Genomic DNA, 20,682 nt, shown 5'->3' with positions numbered 1-20,682 from the left:
ATGTCAAACTGAGACAGGAGGCAGGAGACAATAACTGTAGTTAGTGACAATGAGAAAGGCAATTGACAGGAGCCAGTAGGTGTCCATCCAGGGTCTGTGAGGGGAGCCAGCATTAAAAATCACACTAATCATCATGTCAACAGGCGTCCCATTCGTCACCAGCCTGACCACCTCCATGCCCTGAGAGTTACTGATCATGATCGCGACGATATCACGCGCTTCTGGGTGTGACATATAAGAGGTGGTGTTGCCAGATCCATCTGCATTATACACCACCACAGCCGAGGCCCCTTGATGCTTTGCCTTATTGATCTTCTCACCGAAGGTACAGTTGCCCCTTTTCACCAGCGCTATCCAAGGTGGCGAGCTGGAATTGCGGCTGTAGACAGGACCCGAGCCGCAGCCTTTCGAGTCTCTGTTAGGAAGGGTGACGATACCAAAGGCATTCTGCAGTGGGGAGTCGTAACCGTACACCCCACACTCACAGGATTTATCCACGATTTCATTGTTGCTGTTCATGTACCTTATTTCCACCGCAGCTGTCCAAATCACCGCGGCAGCCGAGTAGCGAACGAGTCCCAACAAACAGAGCAGGAGCAGCAGACCGCGTTGACTCTTCTTACCCATGGTGAAGTTCTTCTTAGAGCAGGAAGAGTCTTGTTGGGGTCTATAAATCTCCTTTCTTAGCGACAGTTTCCTGGTTTGTTGGCACCTCAGCGTTCCGAATACAACAGTAGTTCCATCCGACCTGCTTTCACCTCTCCTTATCTCCCTGAACCTTGTAAACTCCTCACAGAGATCAGGGTACTGGTGTTCAACAAGTTGAAGTACAAAGAAAACAGACATGTGCCCTATTGTTTCAAGAACCAAGGAACGGCGAACCATGGGGAAAAGATGTGATAAGTAAATGATATGTGTAGTTTCATGGACATAGGTCGAGGACACGGGGTAATCTTGTAAAACTAATAAATACTATTGCCTTTGTCATCACTTGGCACTATGAGTTTGTGGTTTTTCAACAAACACTGTCTGCTCTCGACAAAGAGACACAGAAACAAATTATAGACGGTGTGCACACAAACAAAATACGAAGGCATCTCCTGTTTGGACTGGGATAAAGACACCCAGAGATCTGCTAGAAAACCAGGGACAACTGAGATGGAACAGAGGACTGCCAAGTTTCCACTATATCTGCTTACACACAAGTGAAAGCACACACACACACACACACACGCACACACACACACACACACACACACACACACACACACACACACACACACACACACACAAATAAATCCTTCCACATCCTATTGTTAGGGATGACTGTTCACACTGTTTTTAGCAAGTTTCCAAATGCGATACAGCTCTGTTGAGACTGGGCCACATTAATGGCCGATCTGACAAGTTGTCGTCGCAACGACGTTGGGCGGAGGCATCTGAAAATCTCAGATGCACCAGATACTGGCAACGCCAAAGGAGGCTAGTATATTCAGCAATGGTTCGTGTTGCCCTCAATGCGAGGAACAGCATTGAGGGCAAGTATGGTGCCACCCGAAAAGTTATGACTAATGGAAAAATGTGGTCCTCGTCAATTTCGAAGATAGCCAGTGACATGCTAATTTCCAAATTTGCTAAGCAACGTTTAAGATACTGACTGATCGCCTACGGCCAAGGCTTACAGGTATGAACACTCTCCTCAGACTGGCAATACGTGTCGCAGTTGCCTTGTAGTGGTTAGCCAGAGGGTCAGGATACCGCACCGTTAAGCACCATTTTGGCATTGGTAAGGCAACGGTTTGCCCTACCAATGCATTGATGGGATGCACATGCCAGTGATAGTCTATTGCATGTGTCACTGCTACAGATTCAAAAACATCAATGTTGGCTATCCAGCGAGTGTTCATGATGCAGGGTACTTACGGAACTCTGACCTTTACAGATGAGGTGAAAGGTGGAACTCTCTTCCTACAAGTAAGACTGAATGATGTTTCTTGGTAAACATTATCTAAGTGCTGCAGCAACAGTATACATTAATTTCAACACTGTTCTATCACCTCAGCACGCTGAAGTTATTTGTGACACAGCAGTGCTTATGCTCCTCGGTGGTCCAGCCTATCCTCTGCGTAGCTGGATCATGAAGGGATACCCAGAGAGTGGGCTGTCAGAGGACCAAAGCCGCTTCAATTATAGTCTGAGCAGAGCCAGAATGACCATTGAGTGTTCATTTGGAAGAATTAAGAGCAGGTGGCGCTGCTTGAGCAAACAGAAGGATGTTGTCCATTATTTCATGAAATGGCCAAGTGTTTTGCCCTGCCCTGCTTTTGCTGTTGCAATCTTTAATTACCTTCTACTTGGTCTTCAGACCTTTTATCTTCCTTTGGCATTGTAGCCACTCCTGCCTGTAGCCCCATTCTTAGATTAAAAGCGCGATATTCTCGAAAACGGTTTTATTCCCTTGAGATTTTCTTGAGTTGAACTGTCAAACACATAGAGCTTTCTTACAAAGCTCATGCTTAACTCAAAACTTCAGCACCTCGAATACTTTCTGCTCCAACACTGGCATCTAGTGGTTGGTCTCTAAGGAGACGACGCTGCACTGAGTCGGTCGCTCACACTGAACACAGTGAACCAAAGAAGCTGATAAAATAAGAACGCGTTGTGAGTCAGATGACGTTATCCACACAGAGATAGTGAAATCAGCAGTACTCAGCCTGGTGGTCACCTCATATCATAACTGAAGTCATACTCTACACTGAAGGGTCACTATTGAAAGAATTCATGTCAGAATATTACAAAATCCTATGAAGAAATATGAAATATGACAAAATCTGCATTAGAACCACAAGTTGTACTTTATCTGACAAGTTAGTTTGATTATATCCTTCACTAAGTCAGGAAATGTTACACGAGGTCATGATATACAATGGTTAACAGGGAAATGGGAAATTAAGTTTAGCTGCACGTTCCCTTTGAGGTAAATAGTCAAATTATAGGATCCTCATGATGGCTTCAAAACAAAACATTTGATTATTACACCACATTGGGGCGCCATTTGTGCACTTTTGTGTATTATTAGTGCAGGCATGTTTTTACTGTACATTATTTGATCCACAAAAACAGCAGCACACATGTAGCCTGCTTTAGCTGCTGGAACCATGTGTTCACTTCAACACGCAAACATCACAGGTCAGAGCAGTGGGTGGAAAATCATCCTGTAGAATGAACTCACCAGATAGATGCCTGTCTCAGCGGAGAGTGTGGTAAAAGTAATAAAAGTAATAAATGTAATAAAAATAGCAGTGATGATGATGATGATGATGATGATGATGATGATGATGATGATGATGATGATGATGATGATGATGATGATGATGATGATGATAAGAGAGAGAAGAGAGACAGAGGCCTATTTGATCAAAGTACAACAGGTGTATATTTGGGTTTTACTTTACAGGCTGGTATGAAAGTTTACACAGAACACATCACTGTGGGGTGTGAATTTTATTTTTTTATTTATTACAACTACTGCTACTAGGACTACTACTACTACTACTACTACTACTACTACTACTACTACTACTACTAATAATAATAATAATAATAATAATAATAATAATAATAGCACCTCCTGACCACCCAGAGCCTGTCTTAACTCCTTCCTAAAAGTCATGCAACACTCTTCCTTTTTCAGCTTCCACCATTTCGTCTTCTGCTCTGCCTTTGCCCTCTTCATCTTCCTCACCACCAGAGTCATCCTACACACCACCATCCTATACTGTTTGGCTACACTCTCCCCTACCACTACTTTACAGTCACTGATCTCCTTCAGGTTACACCGTCTACACAAGATGTAGTCTACCTGTGTGCTCCTACCGCCACTCTTATAGGTCACTCTATGTTCCTGCCTCTTCTGGAAGAAAGTATTCACTACAGCCATTTCCATCCTTTTTGCAAAGTCAACTACCATCTGTCCTTCTGCGTTCCTCTCATGGACACCAAACCTGCCCATCACCTCCTCATCACCTCTGTTTCCTGCACCAACATGTCCATTGAAGTCTGCTCCAATGACAACTCTCTCTCTTCTAGGCATGCTCTGCATCACTTCATCAAAGTCCGACCAGAATTTCTCCTTCTCCTCCAGCTCACATCCTACCTGTGGAGCATGCCCACTCTCCAGCTCACATCCTACCTGTGGAGCATACCCGCTAACAACATTGAACATCACACCTTCTATTTCTAGCTTCAGACTCATCACTCTATCTGACACTCTTTTTACCTCCAGGACATTGAATTATTGAGAGCAGGTGTGTGAATCCTCTGTGTCTTAATGTATTTTTCTGTGATGAATTATCAACTTGTCTGGATGCACCCCACCTCCTGTCCACAGATGGGATGGCGGTCATCCACCTGCTGCCACTGATGCTCATGGATACATGATCTCTCAGGTACAGTTTTCTAACCCTGACCAACCAGTTCATACAGATTTACAGTAAAGCTGTTATACTCCTGTAGCCAGTAAAGGAACAGCTGATTTTCCACTAACAGACCTGTGGTGCTGTGGCTTTGTGTTTCAATCCTGATGCGCCTGAGGCTGGAATCAAGTCGACTGGAATGACTCCCAACTCGTGATCCACCATTCTTAGAGCTTTCCCCCCCCAATAATCTCCCTTTGCGAGTTGAGTTCTAGGTGCAGCGACAGATTCAGCTCACAAGAAACTTCAGTCCCAAAATTAACCTTTGCAGGATTAAAGAGACATATGACTCCTGGGAATAATTCCTAATTCCATTTTCAAATGGCTGTGGATAAGGTTGCAGCTCTGCAGAGAAAGAAGAGAAAAGATTTTATACCTTATTTTCTAGGGTTTGTCATTTTTTTGTATTGCACGGTACATCTTGTGCAGTTTACAGCAAAAACATCTGAGGTGAGCTACCCTGCCAGGGTGCGTCGGGCTCTGGGTAAGAAAACCGTGAAGTGATGGTTGTTTGTCATGTTGGTTGTTCTACTAGTCAGAACTTTTGCGCCAGTTCTCCTGACGCGCTTTTACGCGCTGCTATTTCAGAGAATGAGACGGAGTGCGTGTCGCCGCAGTCCTCTGAGTTTCCTGACGGCTTCTTCACAGTGCGGGAGAGGAAGGACGGAGGACTCGTCATTTACTTCATCCTTATTTTCTACATGCTTCTGGCCGTCTCTGTAGTTTGCGACGATTACTTTCTTCCGTCCCTGGAAGTGATCAGTGAACGTAAGTGACGATTACAGTCTGATGGAGGGGATGTGACCTCGGTGCGTAAATATGACACCAAAAAGTGTCAATAAGTGAAATGAAATTGGGGATGAATTAGGGGTGTGTGTTTTTTTTATTTAGTTTGTTTATTTTAGGGGTATATATGTATAGATATAACTTAATGGTACTCTATGTTGTTTGTCAGTCCATAGAGTCATAAATGTGATGTGCTTAAATGATGAAACAATATTACCTAGATCAGTGAGGTCAAACTCATTTCCACTGAGGGCCACATCAGCTGTAATAAAAGGGTCAGATAACTAATAAATGTAACTCAATGTAATGTAAAATAAATGTAACTACTGCTTAATGTTAAAGAAATGAATTTATTACTTATTCAAGTTACATACATTACAGTTACACAGAAAAAAACACGTTTGTTTGTTTGTTTCTCTGCTCTAACATGAATCCTTTTAATTTGTCAGGTTATTAAACCCACAGAACTCCATCAATCAAGGATCAAACTATCAATGAATAAAGAAAAATAACATCAAACACAAGTTAGGACATTAACTTTGTTCAAAACGTTTCTGTCAGAGTTAAAATGGGTTTAATTACTGCATTGTGGGAAATGTAGTTTTTGGTCAAAACACACTTTTTAGCTATTTATTTTTAGACAGTCTGACCTTTTATGCTTTCGCGGGCCACATAAAATGATGTGGCGGGCCACATTTGGCACCCGGGCCTTGAGTTTGACACTTGTGACCTAGAATTTAGATGACAGTCACCTTTAGCAGGGTGTGGCTGATGGGTTTATGCATGAGGATGTTTAGTTAATAGAATTTAACCTCACCAATACAGATGCAAATGTTTGGTATCATGTAATATCATGCAGTAAAGGAATGTGACCTTTATGAAGCTCCAGTTACTATTGACTGTCCTGTTTAGTTTGTGTTACAGTCCTTTCTATTCACATGTTGTTTGTCGTGTTTTCCTTCCTGACGTTCCCTGTGACCCTCAGGTCTAGGATTGTCTCAGGATGTAGCCGGAGCCACATTCATGGCAGCAGGGAGCTCTGCTCCGGAACTGGTCACAGCCTTTCTGGGTAACTAGTAAGAATATTTATGAACAGTTATGTTATGTGTTCATTCTAAATAAACTGTGATTTCACTGCCGTATAGAAACAGTGATGAAAATATTGTTTATTGTCAACAATTAATTAGGTTTCCTCCACTTTTACCACATTACAGTTGCATAAATGTTGGAATGCTCCATAAAACATTTAACTAACAGAAATTATATATTTCCCTAATCCTTTTTAACATTCAGTTCATATGAACAGTACACAAACCATATAGCTAAAGTTATACATTCAATAATGAATTTTATGTCAGCAACATGTCTAAAAAAAAACAGCATCAACCTGAGAAAGTTCTGGAATGCCGAAAAACTAACTGGTCCCAGGTGATGGTGTCATGATGTGTAAATAGGAATCCATCAAATACATAGGTGGGAGGAGGTTCATCAATTTGTGAAAAGATGTGTGTAGACCATGCAAGAGTTAAAGAATTTTCAAACGTGTCTCTTGGTCTGATGATCAAGAGGCACGTTTGGAAATCATGGGTGTTTTGTGCTCCAGACCAAAGGGAAAAGAATCATCTAGTTTGTTACAAGAAAAAAGTCTCAGATCCAGCATCTATGATAGTAAGGATGCGTGTTTGTGCACATGATTGGGTCGCCCCATCATGAGGTACCAAGTACCAACATGGAACTGTAAGAATGGGACAACCATCAGTGTAATCTCCTTTCTAAATAATTATAATGTTGTTAAAAGACAAGATGTTTAAGTTAATGTTTAATACGACCCAGTCCTGACTTTTTACAAACATGTTACAGGCATCAAATTCTCAGTTTGATCATTAAATATCTCAAACAGACTAAAAAGTTGTATTTATGTTTACGACAGTGGTTCTTAACCTTGGTTCAATCGAACCCTAGGGGTTCGGTGAGTCGGTCTCAGGGGTTCGGCAGAGACGGAGGTCAAGACAAAACACCCGACACGATGTTTTGTCTTGACACATCGTGTCGGGTGTTTTTGCCGAACATACACGAATCACTGTGTACGTTTGACACATCGTGTCAATCCGTGATGACACGCCCCCCTTAGCCATCAGTGGCTGCAGGTGATCACGTGACGCTACATTGATTCAGTAGTGGATTTATGCCTGTCGTGATGGTACGTCATCTGATTGCTTTATTAATATTTTAATTCATAGTAACTATGTTGAGCAAAAAAAGAAAGTGGTCGGACGAATATGTGCAACGTGAATTTACATGTACTGTATAACAGAACGTGATGGGAGTCAGTGTTCTGCATTATTTGCAATGTCAAGTTGAGCAACTCTAGTCTGGCACTGAAAAAAATAAAGAAACACTTCCTTAAGCTGTATGGAAAACAACAGAAACAGAGTTTGCTGCGAAAATGACATAAGAGTAACACTAGCCAAGGTGAAGCCACGCATATCTGAACTGGTCTCTCAGTAACAACAGCAGAATTCACACTGATTTGCAGGTACTGTAGGTCATTTCATGTGAGTTCCTGTACTGTCTTGGTTTTGTTCTTTGAAAAAGGTGATATTAATGCACAATTCATTGAATTCACCAGTAAAACATACAGTATTTTCCGCACCTAAAAGCCTTTAATTTTCTCAATTTCTTATAATCCAATGTGCTTTATAAATGAAAAAAGTTTTAATTCTCAGATGCGTTTTATAATCTAGTGCACTTTGTAATCCAAGCCTTATGTATGACATATTTTTTTTAAAAATAGGTCATTCATTGAAGGTGCGCCTTACAATCTAGTGTGCCTTAAAGTGTGGAAAATACTGTACTTATGTTTTAAATTTGATTACTAAAGGGTTCGGTGAGTGAGCATATGAAATCGATAGGGCTCGGTACCTCCAACAAGGTTAAGAACCACTGGTTTAGAATGATTTGTAAATCATTGCTTCCTGTTTTTGTTTTTTTTAATTAGCTAAAATCGCTTTAGAATTCTGTTTCTGTTTTTCCAGACTGACTGTAAGGGCACTAACATGTGCTCTTCATGTGTGTTAGGCGTGTTTGTCACAAAGGGAGACATCGGGGTTAGCACCATTGTGGGATCAGCCGTCTACAACCTGCTAGGAATCTGTGCTGCATGTGGACTCCTGGCCTCAATGGTATCCCCCCCTGACTCAATTACACACAAACATTATCCAACCACTGACTACTGGACATCTCTACTGGGTTGTGTTCTGTGAACTGTCCTCCAATCAGCTGTCTCCTCTCTCAGGCAGGGAGACTCAGCTGCTGGCCGTTGTTCAGGGACTGTGTGGCGTACGGCATCAGTGTTGCTGCTGTTATTGGCATCATTTATGATAACAAGGTGTTCTGGTATGTATGTGTTTACTTTTTCAACTTCAGACCTTACCCCATGTACATCAATAGCAGCTGTAAAACTTAAGCTGTTTATGGTGCCTTGTGACATCGAGACCAACAAACTGACCACTAAACAAAGGTGTGTCGCTGTGACTCACTGACCTTTATCTCAAAGACACCAAGGAGCACTAAATACCCCTTAAATGTCACCACATCACATCACAAACAGAACAGGCACATTAAAATTCAACATGAAAGATTTCCGGATGTCATTTTGTTTGGTAGGAGGACAACAGCTGTTTTATTATAATCAGATTACTGAGTTTTATGAAACTGACCTACATTTAAAACAGTGTGCCTTCTCAAATGGTGATTAAAAGACTACAGTATTTTGAGCACTATAAGGCGCACCTAAAAGTCTTTATTTTCTCAAAAACCAACAGTGCACCTTATAATCGTGTGCGCCTTAAATGTGAAAACCGTTTTAAAATAGGCCATTCATTGAAGGTGCGCCTTATAATCCAGTGCAGAAAATACTCCACCATATAAATCCATAGATCTTTTTGTATGTAATTTTTTTAATAACAACTTGATTCACAGAACAAGTTGTGACATGATTAATTAACTATGTGTTTGCGCTGGATTTTTTAATATTTATATTTTTCTAATTTCCCTTCTTGGATTAATCGAGTATATAAAATAAAATTAAAATTAAAAAATATTTATATTTACATGCTAATTGAGCTTTCTACCACATATTACAGGTTTCTCATGGCCATGAAATTCTGTTAAAAAGCTCAATGATTAGTTCAATAAGTGGACCTTTAAGTTCAGACTGTAACACCCCCCCCATCTCCACCCCCACCACCAGGTACGATGCTGCCTGCCTGCTGCTGGTCTACGGCCTCTACATTGTGGTTTTGTGCTTTGACCTGCGCATCAGTGAGTTTTTCCTGAGGAAGGTGAGCCCCTGCTGCACCTGTCTGGGTAAAGGATCCACCGAGAAGCTGGAGACTCAGCCTCTGTTTGGCTGGAGTCAAGACGCCAGTCTACGAGTCCACAGCCGCTCCAGAACAGACAGCGGAATCTTCCAGGACGACTCCGGATACTCTCACCTCTCTCTCAGCTTACACGGACTCAACGAGATCCCTGATGGTAAAAAAAACGCTTTTTGTAGGAACACAAGGACATCGTTTGACGAGATCCAGATATAACTCTAAACTTGCTGGTCTTCTTTTATCCCAGGGGAGAGTAAGAATGTGTTTGCCGTGCCAGAGAGTGACTGGAGACGGATCCTGTGGGTTCTGTCTCTACCCATCATCGTTCTTTTGTTCCTGACCGTCCCCGACTGCAGGAAGAGGTTCTGGAAGAAATGGTTTATGATAACCTTTTTCATGTCGGCTGTCTGGATCTCAGGTTTCACCTACTTGCTGGTGTGGATGGTCACCGTTGTAGGTGAGATCATTGTACAGTATGAAGTCTGCTGTGAAATGTGTTCTCTTGGTACTTCTGGCCGTTCTGCTCTGGGTTATGAAACCTGAGTGTTGGAAACTTGTCTCATTTCAGAGTAAAATCACATGTTGGTCTGCTGGCTAATTCTTTAGATGCCATTGTCCTGAGGAGTTAGGAAGGGGTGGGGGTTACTACAGCTCCAGTGGGCCATGTGCCTACACAGCCACAGCAGGATTACAGTGGGCTTCCCCCATAGGGAGGGGGTCATGTGAGCCCTGAGAGTACATAGAGAAGAATCAACAGGCATGACTTCAAAACCACACGTTTCCATTGAAAAATGAACAAGTTGGCCTAGTCACGCCAAAGGGCAGTGGCATCATGTGACCACCACTGGTCGACTGAAGCATAATGGGATTACTTGTACTGCTGACATCAGAAGTGTTTGGTCTTATGAAAGCATGAGACTTGAGCAGGTACATAAAGTATGTGACTGAGATTGTTCTCTGCTACGATTACGTTCAAGCATTACAAAGTAATTGAGTATTCTCCAGCAGGATTACCGGTATAAATACATAATGCGGGAGAAAACAATGTCAAATTGAGACAAAAGACACTTTTGTACTGTTTCATTGCTCAAAAAATTCTACATAGATTCATGGCCAGTTGAAGTTGTCACTCGTGGGCAGGGGTTTATTTTGGTTTTATGAACAGTCTTATATATCTGTAATCAGCTGATATTCTGTCACCGGCGTGAGGCTGATACTGGATTATTGCTCACAGGAGAAACCCTCGGCATTCCCGATACAGTTATGGGACTCACTCTGCTGGCTGCTGGAACCAGTATACCTGACACCGTGGCCAGTGTGATGGTGGCCAGAGAAGGTAAAGCCCCCGTCAACGTCACGTTTCATTGACGTTCTTGTTACGCCATCAGCATATTTAGACATTACGTGAAAAACCTTGTCTTCTGTTCACCAGGGAAAGCTGACATGGCCATGTCCAACATCGTCGGTTCGAATGTTTTTGACATGCTGTGTCTGGGTCTGCCCTGGTTCATCAGGACTGTCTTCGTGGACACCGTCAACCCAGTAGAGGTCAACAGTACCGGGCTGGTCTTCATATCCTGCACATTGCTCCTCTCCATTGTTTTTCTATTTGTGGCTGTTCACATTAATGGATGGAAGTTGGACTGGAAGTTAGGAATCATTTGTCTCATCTGCTACATCCTCTTTGCCACTCTGTCCATCCTGTACGAACTGGGTATTATTGGTAACAATCCCATCAGACTGTGCAGCGACTGAGATCTGACCTTCCGCAGCAATGCAAAGTCATTTTCAAAGCGTTTCACACCATGGAAGACATCTGCTGGTCACATTTCACTAAGAGGATGATCTCTTTTTCAGCATAGGTGGGACTATGAAAAACATAATTCTCGTGTTTCTCGTAACACCTGTCATGCTGTTTACATCTCTTGTCAAGTGGGATATTAAAAGATTGTAATCTACTTGTATTGTGACATCTTGATTTCCTCGAAAACCACAAACAGAACATGTCAAGTGAGTGCAACGTTGAAATAAATCCGGAACAGAGCAGTCAGTCCTGTAATAAATGTGTCAAATAAACCCCCGATCCCGTCTTTCATAAATGTGTGGATGAATTCAAACACAAACAGGCACAACTGATTATGTTTTATGAGTCTAGTTATTAACTGCTGGGTAGAAGGTGCGAAAAAAAGATTTGGAATTTCCATGCCTTCATATGGCCAATAGGAGGCAGTGTTGAGCCAGAACCACCTTAGGTTCAGTTTACACAGAGTGTGAAAGAACTTCCAGACTTTGACCCAATGAGACTTTACATTCACCAGGTTTAAAAATTAAAAAGTTTATTGAAATAAACCGCCTGATTATTTCAAAAGGGCTTACAAAACAAAGATAAAAGACCTATGTCGTGTCGAGACAAAAAAACTGAAACAATGGACACACAGATATGAAGAACTTGTGTTTTTAAAACAAAACAAAAAAAATCATTGGCAGGAAGGATGAATGTGAGAGTGTGTTAGCAGCATTTCTCCTTAAGCTCTAGGCATTGCGATCGATGCGGACATCCACCTCTCGGCCATTGATCTTTGTTCCATTCATCATCCTGCAGGCCTTCTCTGCACTCTCTGGAGAGTCAAACCTCACTGTTCCACAGCCCTTTGACTTCCCATTCTCCATCTTGATCTCTGCAAACATTACCTGGCCTGCAGAGGAGAATAAGCAATGAGCGGTGACAGAAACCAACGTGTTTTGCAGAATATTGATGAATTTCACCCTATTGTTCTGCATTCTTGTCCAGTGACCATCACTGATCAGAAACTTCACTGAAATATTTTTCAAATAAGAAGTCTTGGTGATCCATAAATGAAGCTACAGTAGACATAGTTAATACAGAGAGACTGCACCAGACTTACCGCAGTGACTGAACTTCTCTTTCAGCTTTTGCCACGTCAGGTCGTAAGACAGCTACAAAACAGAAATACTCCCAGTAAATCGTCAGACATATAGAGCAAACCATTCATGAACAATTTATTCAAATCAATACTGATTGCATCAATATATTGATGCACAACAAGCTACCCTGGTTTTAAGCTTGATCTACTACACTTCCAGTTACTGCTGCATGTAGCTGCCATTAGCTGGTTAACAGCTGTGCAGACAGCTGATTCTGCAGGCACCCGACTGATAACGCGAGGCACAACCAGGAAAATGTTGATGTTCAGATCGCCAACATCATGACAAAGGTCAATTATCTCAGAGAGAACAATGACAAAGGAAACTAAGAAGAGAAAAACAGCCACTGAGCAAAAAGGGGATGAGTGTTGGACTAGAATTTAAATTTAGTAAGTTGTGTTTTGCTGTACATCACCAACAGCATCAGCAGGTTATCAACTTGCTGGATTTAAAACATGAAAAGTGATGATAGGAAATGTAAGTCCACCAAACTGAGAAAGATAAACTATCACTTACATTTCGCACAAAGATCTGACAGCCTGCTTTGGACCCGGAGCCTCTGTCAGACATTCCTCCTCCCATGTTGCCGTAGCCGCCGCCACCGCCGAAGCCACGGTTCATGTCCATCCCCGACATACCCATCCGGTCAAAGCCGGAACCCATCCGGTCCATCGACATGCTGCTCATTCCACCACCTGTAGAGAAACCCGCTCATTAAATGATGTGATGTGTTCTTTAACAGAGCGCTATATCCAGCGAATCCATTATTAAAACATTATATGCTCTTCAGACCGCCATAAACTAAACGTTACAGTAGCTTTCATGACCTAAAGCATAGCTTCTCATTAATCGAGCTAGTGTTTTGTTACTCCATTATTTCAGATCAGTCACAGTCCAATGTCACCCTGACCTTGTTTACACAGCAGCAGTTTTACAACCGACAAGAAGGACAAGGAAGAGATTAAGTTTCTATAACTCCACATTTTAATAAAACGACACCGGAAGCAAAGCAGCAGGTTTGGTGTGTGGAGAACAGTCCTGCTGTTGTTCAGGTTTATAGATGGATGAAAGTGCAAAGTGTGACACGGTGAACAGAAAGCCTTCCAAGAAGGGTGTGGTGATTGATAAATAAGCTTCATCAATGAACTCATTGGTCTATGAAGCCAGTACCAATACGTGTAAGAACAACAACAACAGCTGTTTGTTTGTCTGGATGGTGCAGAAAAGCAAAACAGCAACACACATCACCACAAACCTGCAGCCAGAGGCAGATGGTCTCCTTTATTTAATTGAACTTGAACAGCAATGAATAAATAATGAATGAAATAAATTAAAGGTAGATGAAGTTGTTTAGAAGAATCACTTCTGCTTTAATTTTGTAATTTTCACTTGTTAAAGGCTCAATTCATAAAAAGTATGCATTTGCAATAAAATCTACAAACTAACCATGATGCTACTTTTACTACTAAAAAAAATTTAAAAAGGGAAAGACAAATCTAAAGGAGCAAAGAACTAATTTTTTGGGACTGATGAGCCCCCACAAACAGTTTTAAACTACCAGAGTGAAGTGTGGAGAGTTAAGTCTGTAACTTGGTGACGTGTCTTACGCGATACGAATCAAAGTAAGCATAGCGGGTGGCCGAGCGAAACAGCAGCACTGCAGTTTTACTGACATTAAATGTGAGTTCACAGATCCGTAGCAGTTTATTTCACTACCATTAGAAAACAAGTTGTCTTTAAATGTAGCTTCATTATTCAAATACGTGTGTTTCAATCAAAGTTTTAAATCCACATGACTTTCCTCTCTCAAGTAAAACAGGAGCAGAGCCAAAGTTTGCACTGAGGTCATCTAATTGAAAGAAAAACTCTAAAACTAATGGTCCCCTTTATTACCCATCACATAGTAAGCGAGTCATGACATTTAATGGCTTTCTACACCATGGTACATTAATACTCTTCTCTACTTCTGCACAATTAGCCATATAAACTGTCTGATGTAGTCTCTCCGCATCAAGGGGGGAAGAAGGACACAGATGTAAAATGAAAGGGCATAAAATGTGTCAAATGTGTACCTAAGCCAGTCCCCATGTGTCCCATGCCACCACCACCCATGCCTCCTCCAAAACCTCCACCTAAAGAAGTGAAAACAAGTTGGTGCAGATTAGACCAGAAGAACAATTTAGTGACAAAAAAAAAGAAAAACTTATGATACAAGGCAGCCAACAAAAAAACCTTGAACATAGTACAAGTTGTCTGAAGTCACCACCACTCACCCATTCCTCCAAAAGAATCTCCAAATCCGCGACTCATTGGCATGTCACTGTGGCCAAAGTCCCGGTCCATTCCGCCCATTCCTGACCGGTACATGTCTACACCCAGAGCCTCAGTATTAGTTTACCAACAGCAAAGCTCAGAACAAAACATGCTCACTCACCTCCCATTCTGCCTCCCATGTCTCTCCCTCCAAAGCCACCCATGTTGCCCATGCTATCCATGCCCCCAAAGCCCCCACCACTCATTCCTGGCAAAAAGCAGCAGCAAGTCTGAGCAAAGTTCTCACCCCCCAACGCCTTTTCCATCAAAAAAAAAAAAAACTAACAGAAAATAACTTACCTCCTCCGAGTCTGTTCATCCCACCACAAGCTGGAGCGTCCATACCTGTTGGAGAAAACATCACTTTGATTTACAATCACTGGTACGTATGTGTTCACGCAGATAGAGATGCTGATTTTATTTATATTATTTCTTTTTGATCACTTTTTCAATGTGTTGGTACGTCCGATATTGTAAGGTGATCCTTTTAAAAAGAAATGTGAGGTGCCTGACCTCCGTGTCCCACGGAGCCCATTCCTCCACTGCTCATGCGGTTGGCATTTATAGGCTGCCCTCCCGGCCCCAAACCCATGCCAATACCTCCGAGTCCCCCTGCACAGGAAATGGAAGAACAACGTCTGCTCAGATACAAAGTAAGAATTTATCCAATAAATAAACCAATCAGAAACATCCATCAGACTTCTGTCGTCGAGGGAAAAATAAATTCACATCTGATCTTCATTAAATTTGCAAAGTGCCGCCTCAGAAAGACATCCCTCTGGTAGCTCAGAGACAACGCCGACGGGCACAACAGACGTTAAATTATACACCCATGTTTTTATAGTTTCATTCACGTCGTGCTCTAAAGCAGCACATAAAGTTAATTTCAGCACTGAGTTCCATTAATAAACAAAAGCTTTGACTTAACACAACTCAGAGTGACCGACAGATCATCCATAAAAACTGTTTTATTAAGACTTTTTATCACCAAGTCTCATTTAAACAGAAGTTTGCCACACCGTCACGTGTGAATCAGCCTCCAGGTAAAAAGTTGTCATTCAAGCAAGAAAGAGTTCATCTACAATTTTATTAGCATAAATGCTCAGCACATCTTCGCATCTCTTTGACATCATTCTATAAACTCTATTTAATTTATTCACAGGTGCTTTTTGTTGCCAGTGCGCCTTGACATTAGTCATGTTAGTTCTATACATACTGTTTGAGTTTTAATACTATGGATGTGGGTTTGATAACAACTGACCGGAGTCTAAGATTGTACTCACGTGGTAACTGAGATGTTTTTTCTACTGGACGGAAATCATCAGGGGGGAGAGATTTCTCATCCTAAAAAAAACAAAACAAACAAGGCATATAAAAAAAGAACTACAAATCCCTCAAACAACTAGAGTTTTGACAATAACAATAAATTGAACTACAACGTACCATTTTAACGTGCATCTGCCTGTCAAACAGCATCTGTCCATTGAACATGGCTGAATTAATGAGTCAAAGAAAAGTTCACGGTACATTTTTGGAGCACTGTGTTGTGTTAACTTTTGATTTTGCTACTTTCTGATGGATACAGATGGCCTGCACAGCCTCCAGCGGCTGATCAAAAGTCACTGTTCCCATCCCGCGGCTCTTGCCGTCTTTATCCTCTTTGACATCTGATCGTTTCACCGAACCCGCCATGCTGAACACTTCCTTCAGCTTCTTCCAGCCCACCTTGAAGTCAAGCTGTAAAACAACAGGGATCGACTGTCATTAGCATGGAAACCCATCAATGATGTGCTAAAAAACTGCTGGTTTTCTTACGTTTGCCACAAACACTGTGTTGCCCAGTCGTCCAGCCTGCAGTGCATGGATGACGTCAGGTGGGATGTTGGGGTTGTTGGCAATAGAGGGAGGGACGTTCATCCCCCCGGGGCCCATGTCCGGCCCACGACCTCCCTGTTGCCCTCCTCCCATGCGCTGCAACACCCGCCGAGCATGTTCCCCATCAGGGTCCTATAATAAGAAACATATCGACATTTAATCCTAAAATAAATCAGGTAACAGTCTTAAAACTCATATCAGTCACTTGTACACTTTCCTGTCACACTCGATCAGTTCCATACCTCCTTGATGTTTAGTGGTCGTCCACTCAGATCATGTTTATTCATTGTTTCTATCGCCTTCATCACAAACTCCTCATCTTTGAACTCCACCACACTTTTGAACACAGAAATACAAACATCAGGTTAACATCACATGAGAACGAGAGAAAAAAATAAAAAAGTTGTGAGTTTGTTTGAGAAAATTCTTCCTTACCCACAACCCTAACCAGGAGGCATCATAGGAGTCCAGGTAGCACACATCCAGTCCATGGAGAGAATAAAACAGTTAGAGTCGAGACAAAGCCTTAGGGCAGTATAAATCTAGTCTAACAACATGCGTCTAGTACCCTCTTTAGTGCATGTTGGCCACATTTTGCCTACTGACTTCAGTCAACAGGTTTTTATTTAAAATACTAATGAGAGTATATCCCGATAATTATGTGAAATAATATATACTTCCCATATTTTTTTTTTTGGAAGGATGCATTTAACATTAATAGACATACATGTATCATAAGTTACTTTAAATATATACTGCCTTGAACTGGGTTAAAATATCAATGTGAAAATAGAAACATTAATTCACACATGTATTTAATACAGGTATTCTCAAAGTTACCACTTTAATAATGACATTGTGTGGTCCAGCTTTGAATTTGTAATATGTCTGACTTCAATTTAGTATAAGGCATAATAAAACACAACTAGATCTTACAAAAGACTGTTTGCTTCCTTGGAAGAGAGAGCCTTGTCATATAGCAGAATTGTAAAATCAGATTTTGAGACATGAGGGTCAATGAATAAGACAAATCACACAACCCACATTTCCCTTTGGAAAATAGCCAAACACACAAAAGTTTTACACCAATTGAAATGACAACAACAAAAGCAAAAGTGTACTCTTAGATGGATTCATTGGGCTACTTTTCCAAAAATCAACAGGACATCTCCCTTTCAAATGAAAATCAATCATTAGCCATCTACCAGGCTCTAAAACACAACCTACAGTATCAACAGTTCAGTAACTTAGTAAGACCCAAAGGATCAGAGCCTAAAAGAGCACTTGATTAATAAGAGCCTGCTGAGGGCATTTAAAACCTCATGCAGCAAATTGGCCACATCACTTACCCTTGACTTTCCTTCTGCATCCTTAAAGAGCTCCACGTATGTAACCTCACCAACTACATGAGACATACAAAGGAAAAAATACCAAAAGAACAAAGGAATTTAAGTCACCAAGTCTTCAAGTCGCCGTTGGCCTTGGTAATGCCGCTACAGATGAAAATGTCCCATTAATGATCAACAGTCAGCCCAGACCAACATCCCACCAGAAAACACCATGCCTTTCTGGGCAGTGACTGAGACACCCAAAGGCCAAGGCCAGAGAGACACACGGCTACATTAAACCTGGGAAATTCAAAAGACTTCAACATGATCAGTTTGTCAACAGGTTCCATTCATAGCAGTTGAACGTTTTTAAACTGTCCTTTGGACCTTTCAAAATGCTTCATGAGACCCACATGATTCAGAAAGTGAAAGATTGCAATGTGTCATTCATAAAAATCAAGATTCACCTTGCAACAGATGCAACAAAATCATTACTACGAGCACTACTAATGGTTTGAGGTTACATTTTGGAGCTGACAATGCCATAAAACACGTGACAATGTAACCAAATTCCTCTTCCTTTCTCACAGAAATATCAGGCCAAACTAAATTGGTTTCCATCCAAAATAATTTAGTAAAACCCCTGTAACCTGATATCACACTATGTTGGTTCACTACTATCTGCACTTTGTACATCCAAAGAAAGCTACAAGTTGGTGAGTACGTCTAGAAGCAGAATGCTCCATCTGGTAACAAAGGAAAGGTTCAAGAACTTCTAATCAGCTGAGGAGCTAAAGAGAAGGGGCCACCTTCCCCATCACTGGGGACATTACCTTTCTCACGCATTAGATCTTTAATTGCCTGCCATTTCATATCGTAGGGAATATTGCTGATGAACACCCGATTTCTGTGTGAACCCTTCTTCTCTCCGCCATGTTTGTCTTTGTAGGGATGAAAACGGTTTCCTCTTCTGCCCCCAGAGGACTTCTCTTTGCCATCAGTCTTTTCTTTGGGGGACTTTTCATCTGGATTTCTACAACATGCACAAAGCAGCACATCAAAGAACAGCCACCTGAACAACACAGTACAGTCCTGTTACTAGATCTGTTAGAAGTAGCTGGTCCCTGTTGATCTCAAGCTATGCTTACATTTCAAATCATATCATTAAATACTGATATTTTGCTCCGAACTGATTTGGTTACCTCCATTGTTCACATTAAGAGTTACAATTGTCCTGTATCATAAGGTCAATTAATCTGATAAGGATCATCTGTGTCACCAACAGAGATTATATTATTTATATCTCGTCTCACTGGATATAAAACTGAAGTGGAAGCACTAGGAGATCATACACGAATGCCATTATGCTCTAGACACTTTGTTAGCTGTTCAGAAGCAGTTTGCGTGCAAAGCAATTCTTCATCTCTCCTCATTGAATATACACTGTTGACTCTGAGCTGAGTTCTAAATGTAATGTTGACAAATTTCAAGTATTTTATAACGTTATCAGCATAATAAAATTCAAAACATCTCCGCTATTTAGGTCTCTGTGTAGATCTTTGAATTCTTACAAACATAAACGTTTAATTTTTATTAAACTTTCCCCCCAAAAAATCATTTGTAATAGCTGAGTAAGATGAACTAGTCAAACAATAACTTACACTTATCACTAATCTTATTTTTCATGACTGATTTATAATTTCATAAAATATTTCATTCAAACCAACTATATTGAAGCCAACTCAACTGTGTGTGTGCGTGTGTGTGTATATTATACACACATACACATATATAAATGTATTATATATATACACTATATACATACATTTATAATATATATACTATATATATAATGTCAGTGGGGCAGAGTAGGAGACAGTTTATCAGTCAACGCTCCTTTATAGCATCGCCGTTAAACAGCTAGCATAAACATGGACGCTGCCGTTAGCCGGTGATGTGGTCTGATATCTGCTGAAGGCTGTTTCATTTATCCACACAATGGCTTAAAAAGGTTAAATTAGCTTTCAGGTAATGAACTTAACAAGATTCCAAGATCCTTTAAGCATTAGCAATACACAGCCGAAATAGCATCAGATAAATACTGACAGCTCACAATAGCTAATCTTTCGATCGCTAAAAATCGAACCTGCAATGACATTAAAATGTAAACATTTATTAGATGTTTGCTACAAACATCCAAGGGGTTCTTTCGGGTTTTGGTAATATTGGACAGAAGCTCCTTGGCTAACAAAAGCTGGAAATCACACGACTCCATTTTAGCTAAGCTAGCTCCAGGAGGCGGAGGCGGGACGGACAGAACAATACATCACTTCTACTCACGTTTTCACACCGTTTGGTGTTTCTTCAGACGTCTCGTCGGTGTCAGATTTCACAGATGCAACCGGTTCCTCTTGTTTTATCTCCTCATCAACAGCTGCGACATCTGCCATGTTGAGTTTTTACGCCCCGCACAAAACAAGATGCCTCCTTTAAGTGTACGCAGTTTAAAATGTGGAGTGGATGTTCTCATTCTTCTTCTTTGACCTGTAAGGAAGGAAATACAGCGCCACCAGTTTGGTT

General features: G+C 41.3%; 3 protein-coding genes across 3 annotated transcripts in view; 1 reads left to right on the top strand and 2 right to left on the bottom strand.

Moving 5' to 3' along the window:
- LOC137599956 (RING finger protein 148-like) overlaps positions 1-636 on the bottom strand; it is a 1,328-nt gene extending 692 nt beyond the window's left edge. Inside the window, exon 1 of the mRNA XM_068321236.1 lies at positions 1-636. This exon is cut by the window's left edge and continues 692 nt beyond it. Coding sequence (XP_068177337.1) covers positions 4-627 — 624 coding nt within the window. The 5' untranslated portion in view covers positions 628-636 and the 3' untranslated portion in view covers positions 1-3.
- Positions 637-4,685: 4,049 nt separating this feature from the next.
- On the top strand, positions 4,686-11,735 carry slc24a5 (solute carrier family 24 member 5). The gene is made up of 9 exons (XM_068318004.1): positions 4,686-4,959; positions 5,064-5,243; positions 6,247-6,330; positions 8,340-8,443; positions 8,557-8,657; positions 9,514-9,797; positions 9,888-10,097; positions 10,875-10,976; positions 11,073-11,735. Exons 1-9 carry the CDS (start codon positions 4,797-4,799, stop codon positions 11,393-11,395), a joined length of 1,551 nt encoding a protein of 516 aa, XP_068174105.1. The 5' UTR covers positions 4,686-4,796; the 3' UTR covers positions 11,396-11,735.
- A 220-nt stretch (positions 11,736-11,955) lies between these two features.
- myef2 (myelin expression factor 2) lies at positions 11,956-20,634 on the bottom strand. The gene is made up of 17 exons (XM_068316365.1): positions 20,443-20,634; positions 18,936-19,135; positions 18,124-18,176; positions 17,210-17,217; positions 17,017-17,110; positions 16,715-16,906; positions 16,483-16,636; positions 16,343-16,392; positions 16,183-16,243; positions 15,413-15,511; positions 15,200-15,244; positions 15,021-15,107; positions 14,860-14,955; positions 14,659-14,718; positions 13,103-13,281; positions 12,547-12,598; positions 11,956-12,336 (listed from the first exon to the last, which is right to left on the bottom strand). Exons 1-17 carry the CDS (start codon positions 20,550-20,552, stop codon positions 12,173-12,175), a joined length of 1,704 nt encoding a protein of 567 aa, XP_068172466.1. The 5' UTR covers positions 20,553-20,634; the 3' UTR covers positions 11,956-12,172.
- Between the last annotated feature and the right edge of the window lie 48 nt (positions 20,635-20,682).

Source organism: Antennarius striatus, chromosome 1 (genome assembly GCF_040054535.1).
Source record: "Antennarius striatus isolate MH-2024 chromosome 1, ASM4005453v1, whole genome shotgun sequence".
Classification (NCBI taxonomy): Eukaryota; Metazoa; Chordata; class Actinopteri; order Lophiiformes; family Antennariidae; genus Antennarius; species Antennarius striatus.
The sequence above is the reverse complement of the archived record's forward strand: the minus strand, read 5'-3'. Positions and strand labels throughout refer to the sequence as shown.

What these genes read in the sequence shown, in the direction of transcription:
- myef2 (XM_068316365.1), bottom strand. Translation starts at nt 20,552, where the DNA reads ATGGCAGATGTCGCAGCTGTTGATGAGGAGATAAAACAAGAGGAACCG. An exon ending in GGCAGATGCACGTTAAAATG is followed by an intron (nt 16,244 to 16,342) that starts GTACGTTGTAGT and finishes TGTTTTTTTTAG; the next exon opens with GATGAGAAATCTCTCCCCCC. An exon ending in CATGGGAGGCAGAATGGGAG is followed by an intron (nt 14,956 to 15,020) that starts GTGAGTGAGCAT and finishes CTCTGGGTGTAG; the next exon opens with ACATGTACCGGTCAGGAATG.
- slc24a5 (XM_068318004.1), top strand. Translation starts at nt 4,797, where the DNA reads ATGGCTGTGGATAAGGTTGCAGCTCTGCAGAGAAAGAAGAGAAAAGAT. An exon ending in CAGGGTGCGTCGGGCTCTGG is followed by an intron (nt 4,960 to 5,063) that starts GTAAGAAAACCG and finishes CTGCTATTTCAG; the next exon opens with AGAATGAGACGGAGTGCGTG. An exon ending in GTGGACTCCTGGCCTCAATG is followed by an intron (nt 8,444 to 8,556) that starts GTATCCCCCCCT and finishes CTCCTCTCTCAG; the next exon opens with GCAGGGAGACTCAGCTGCTG.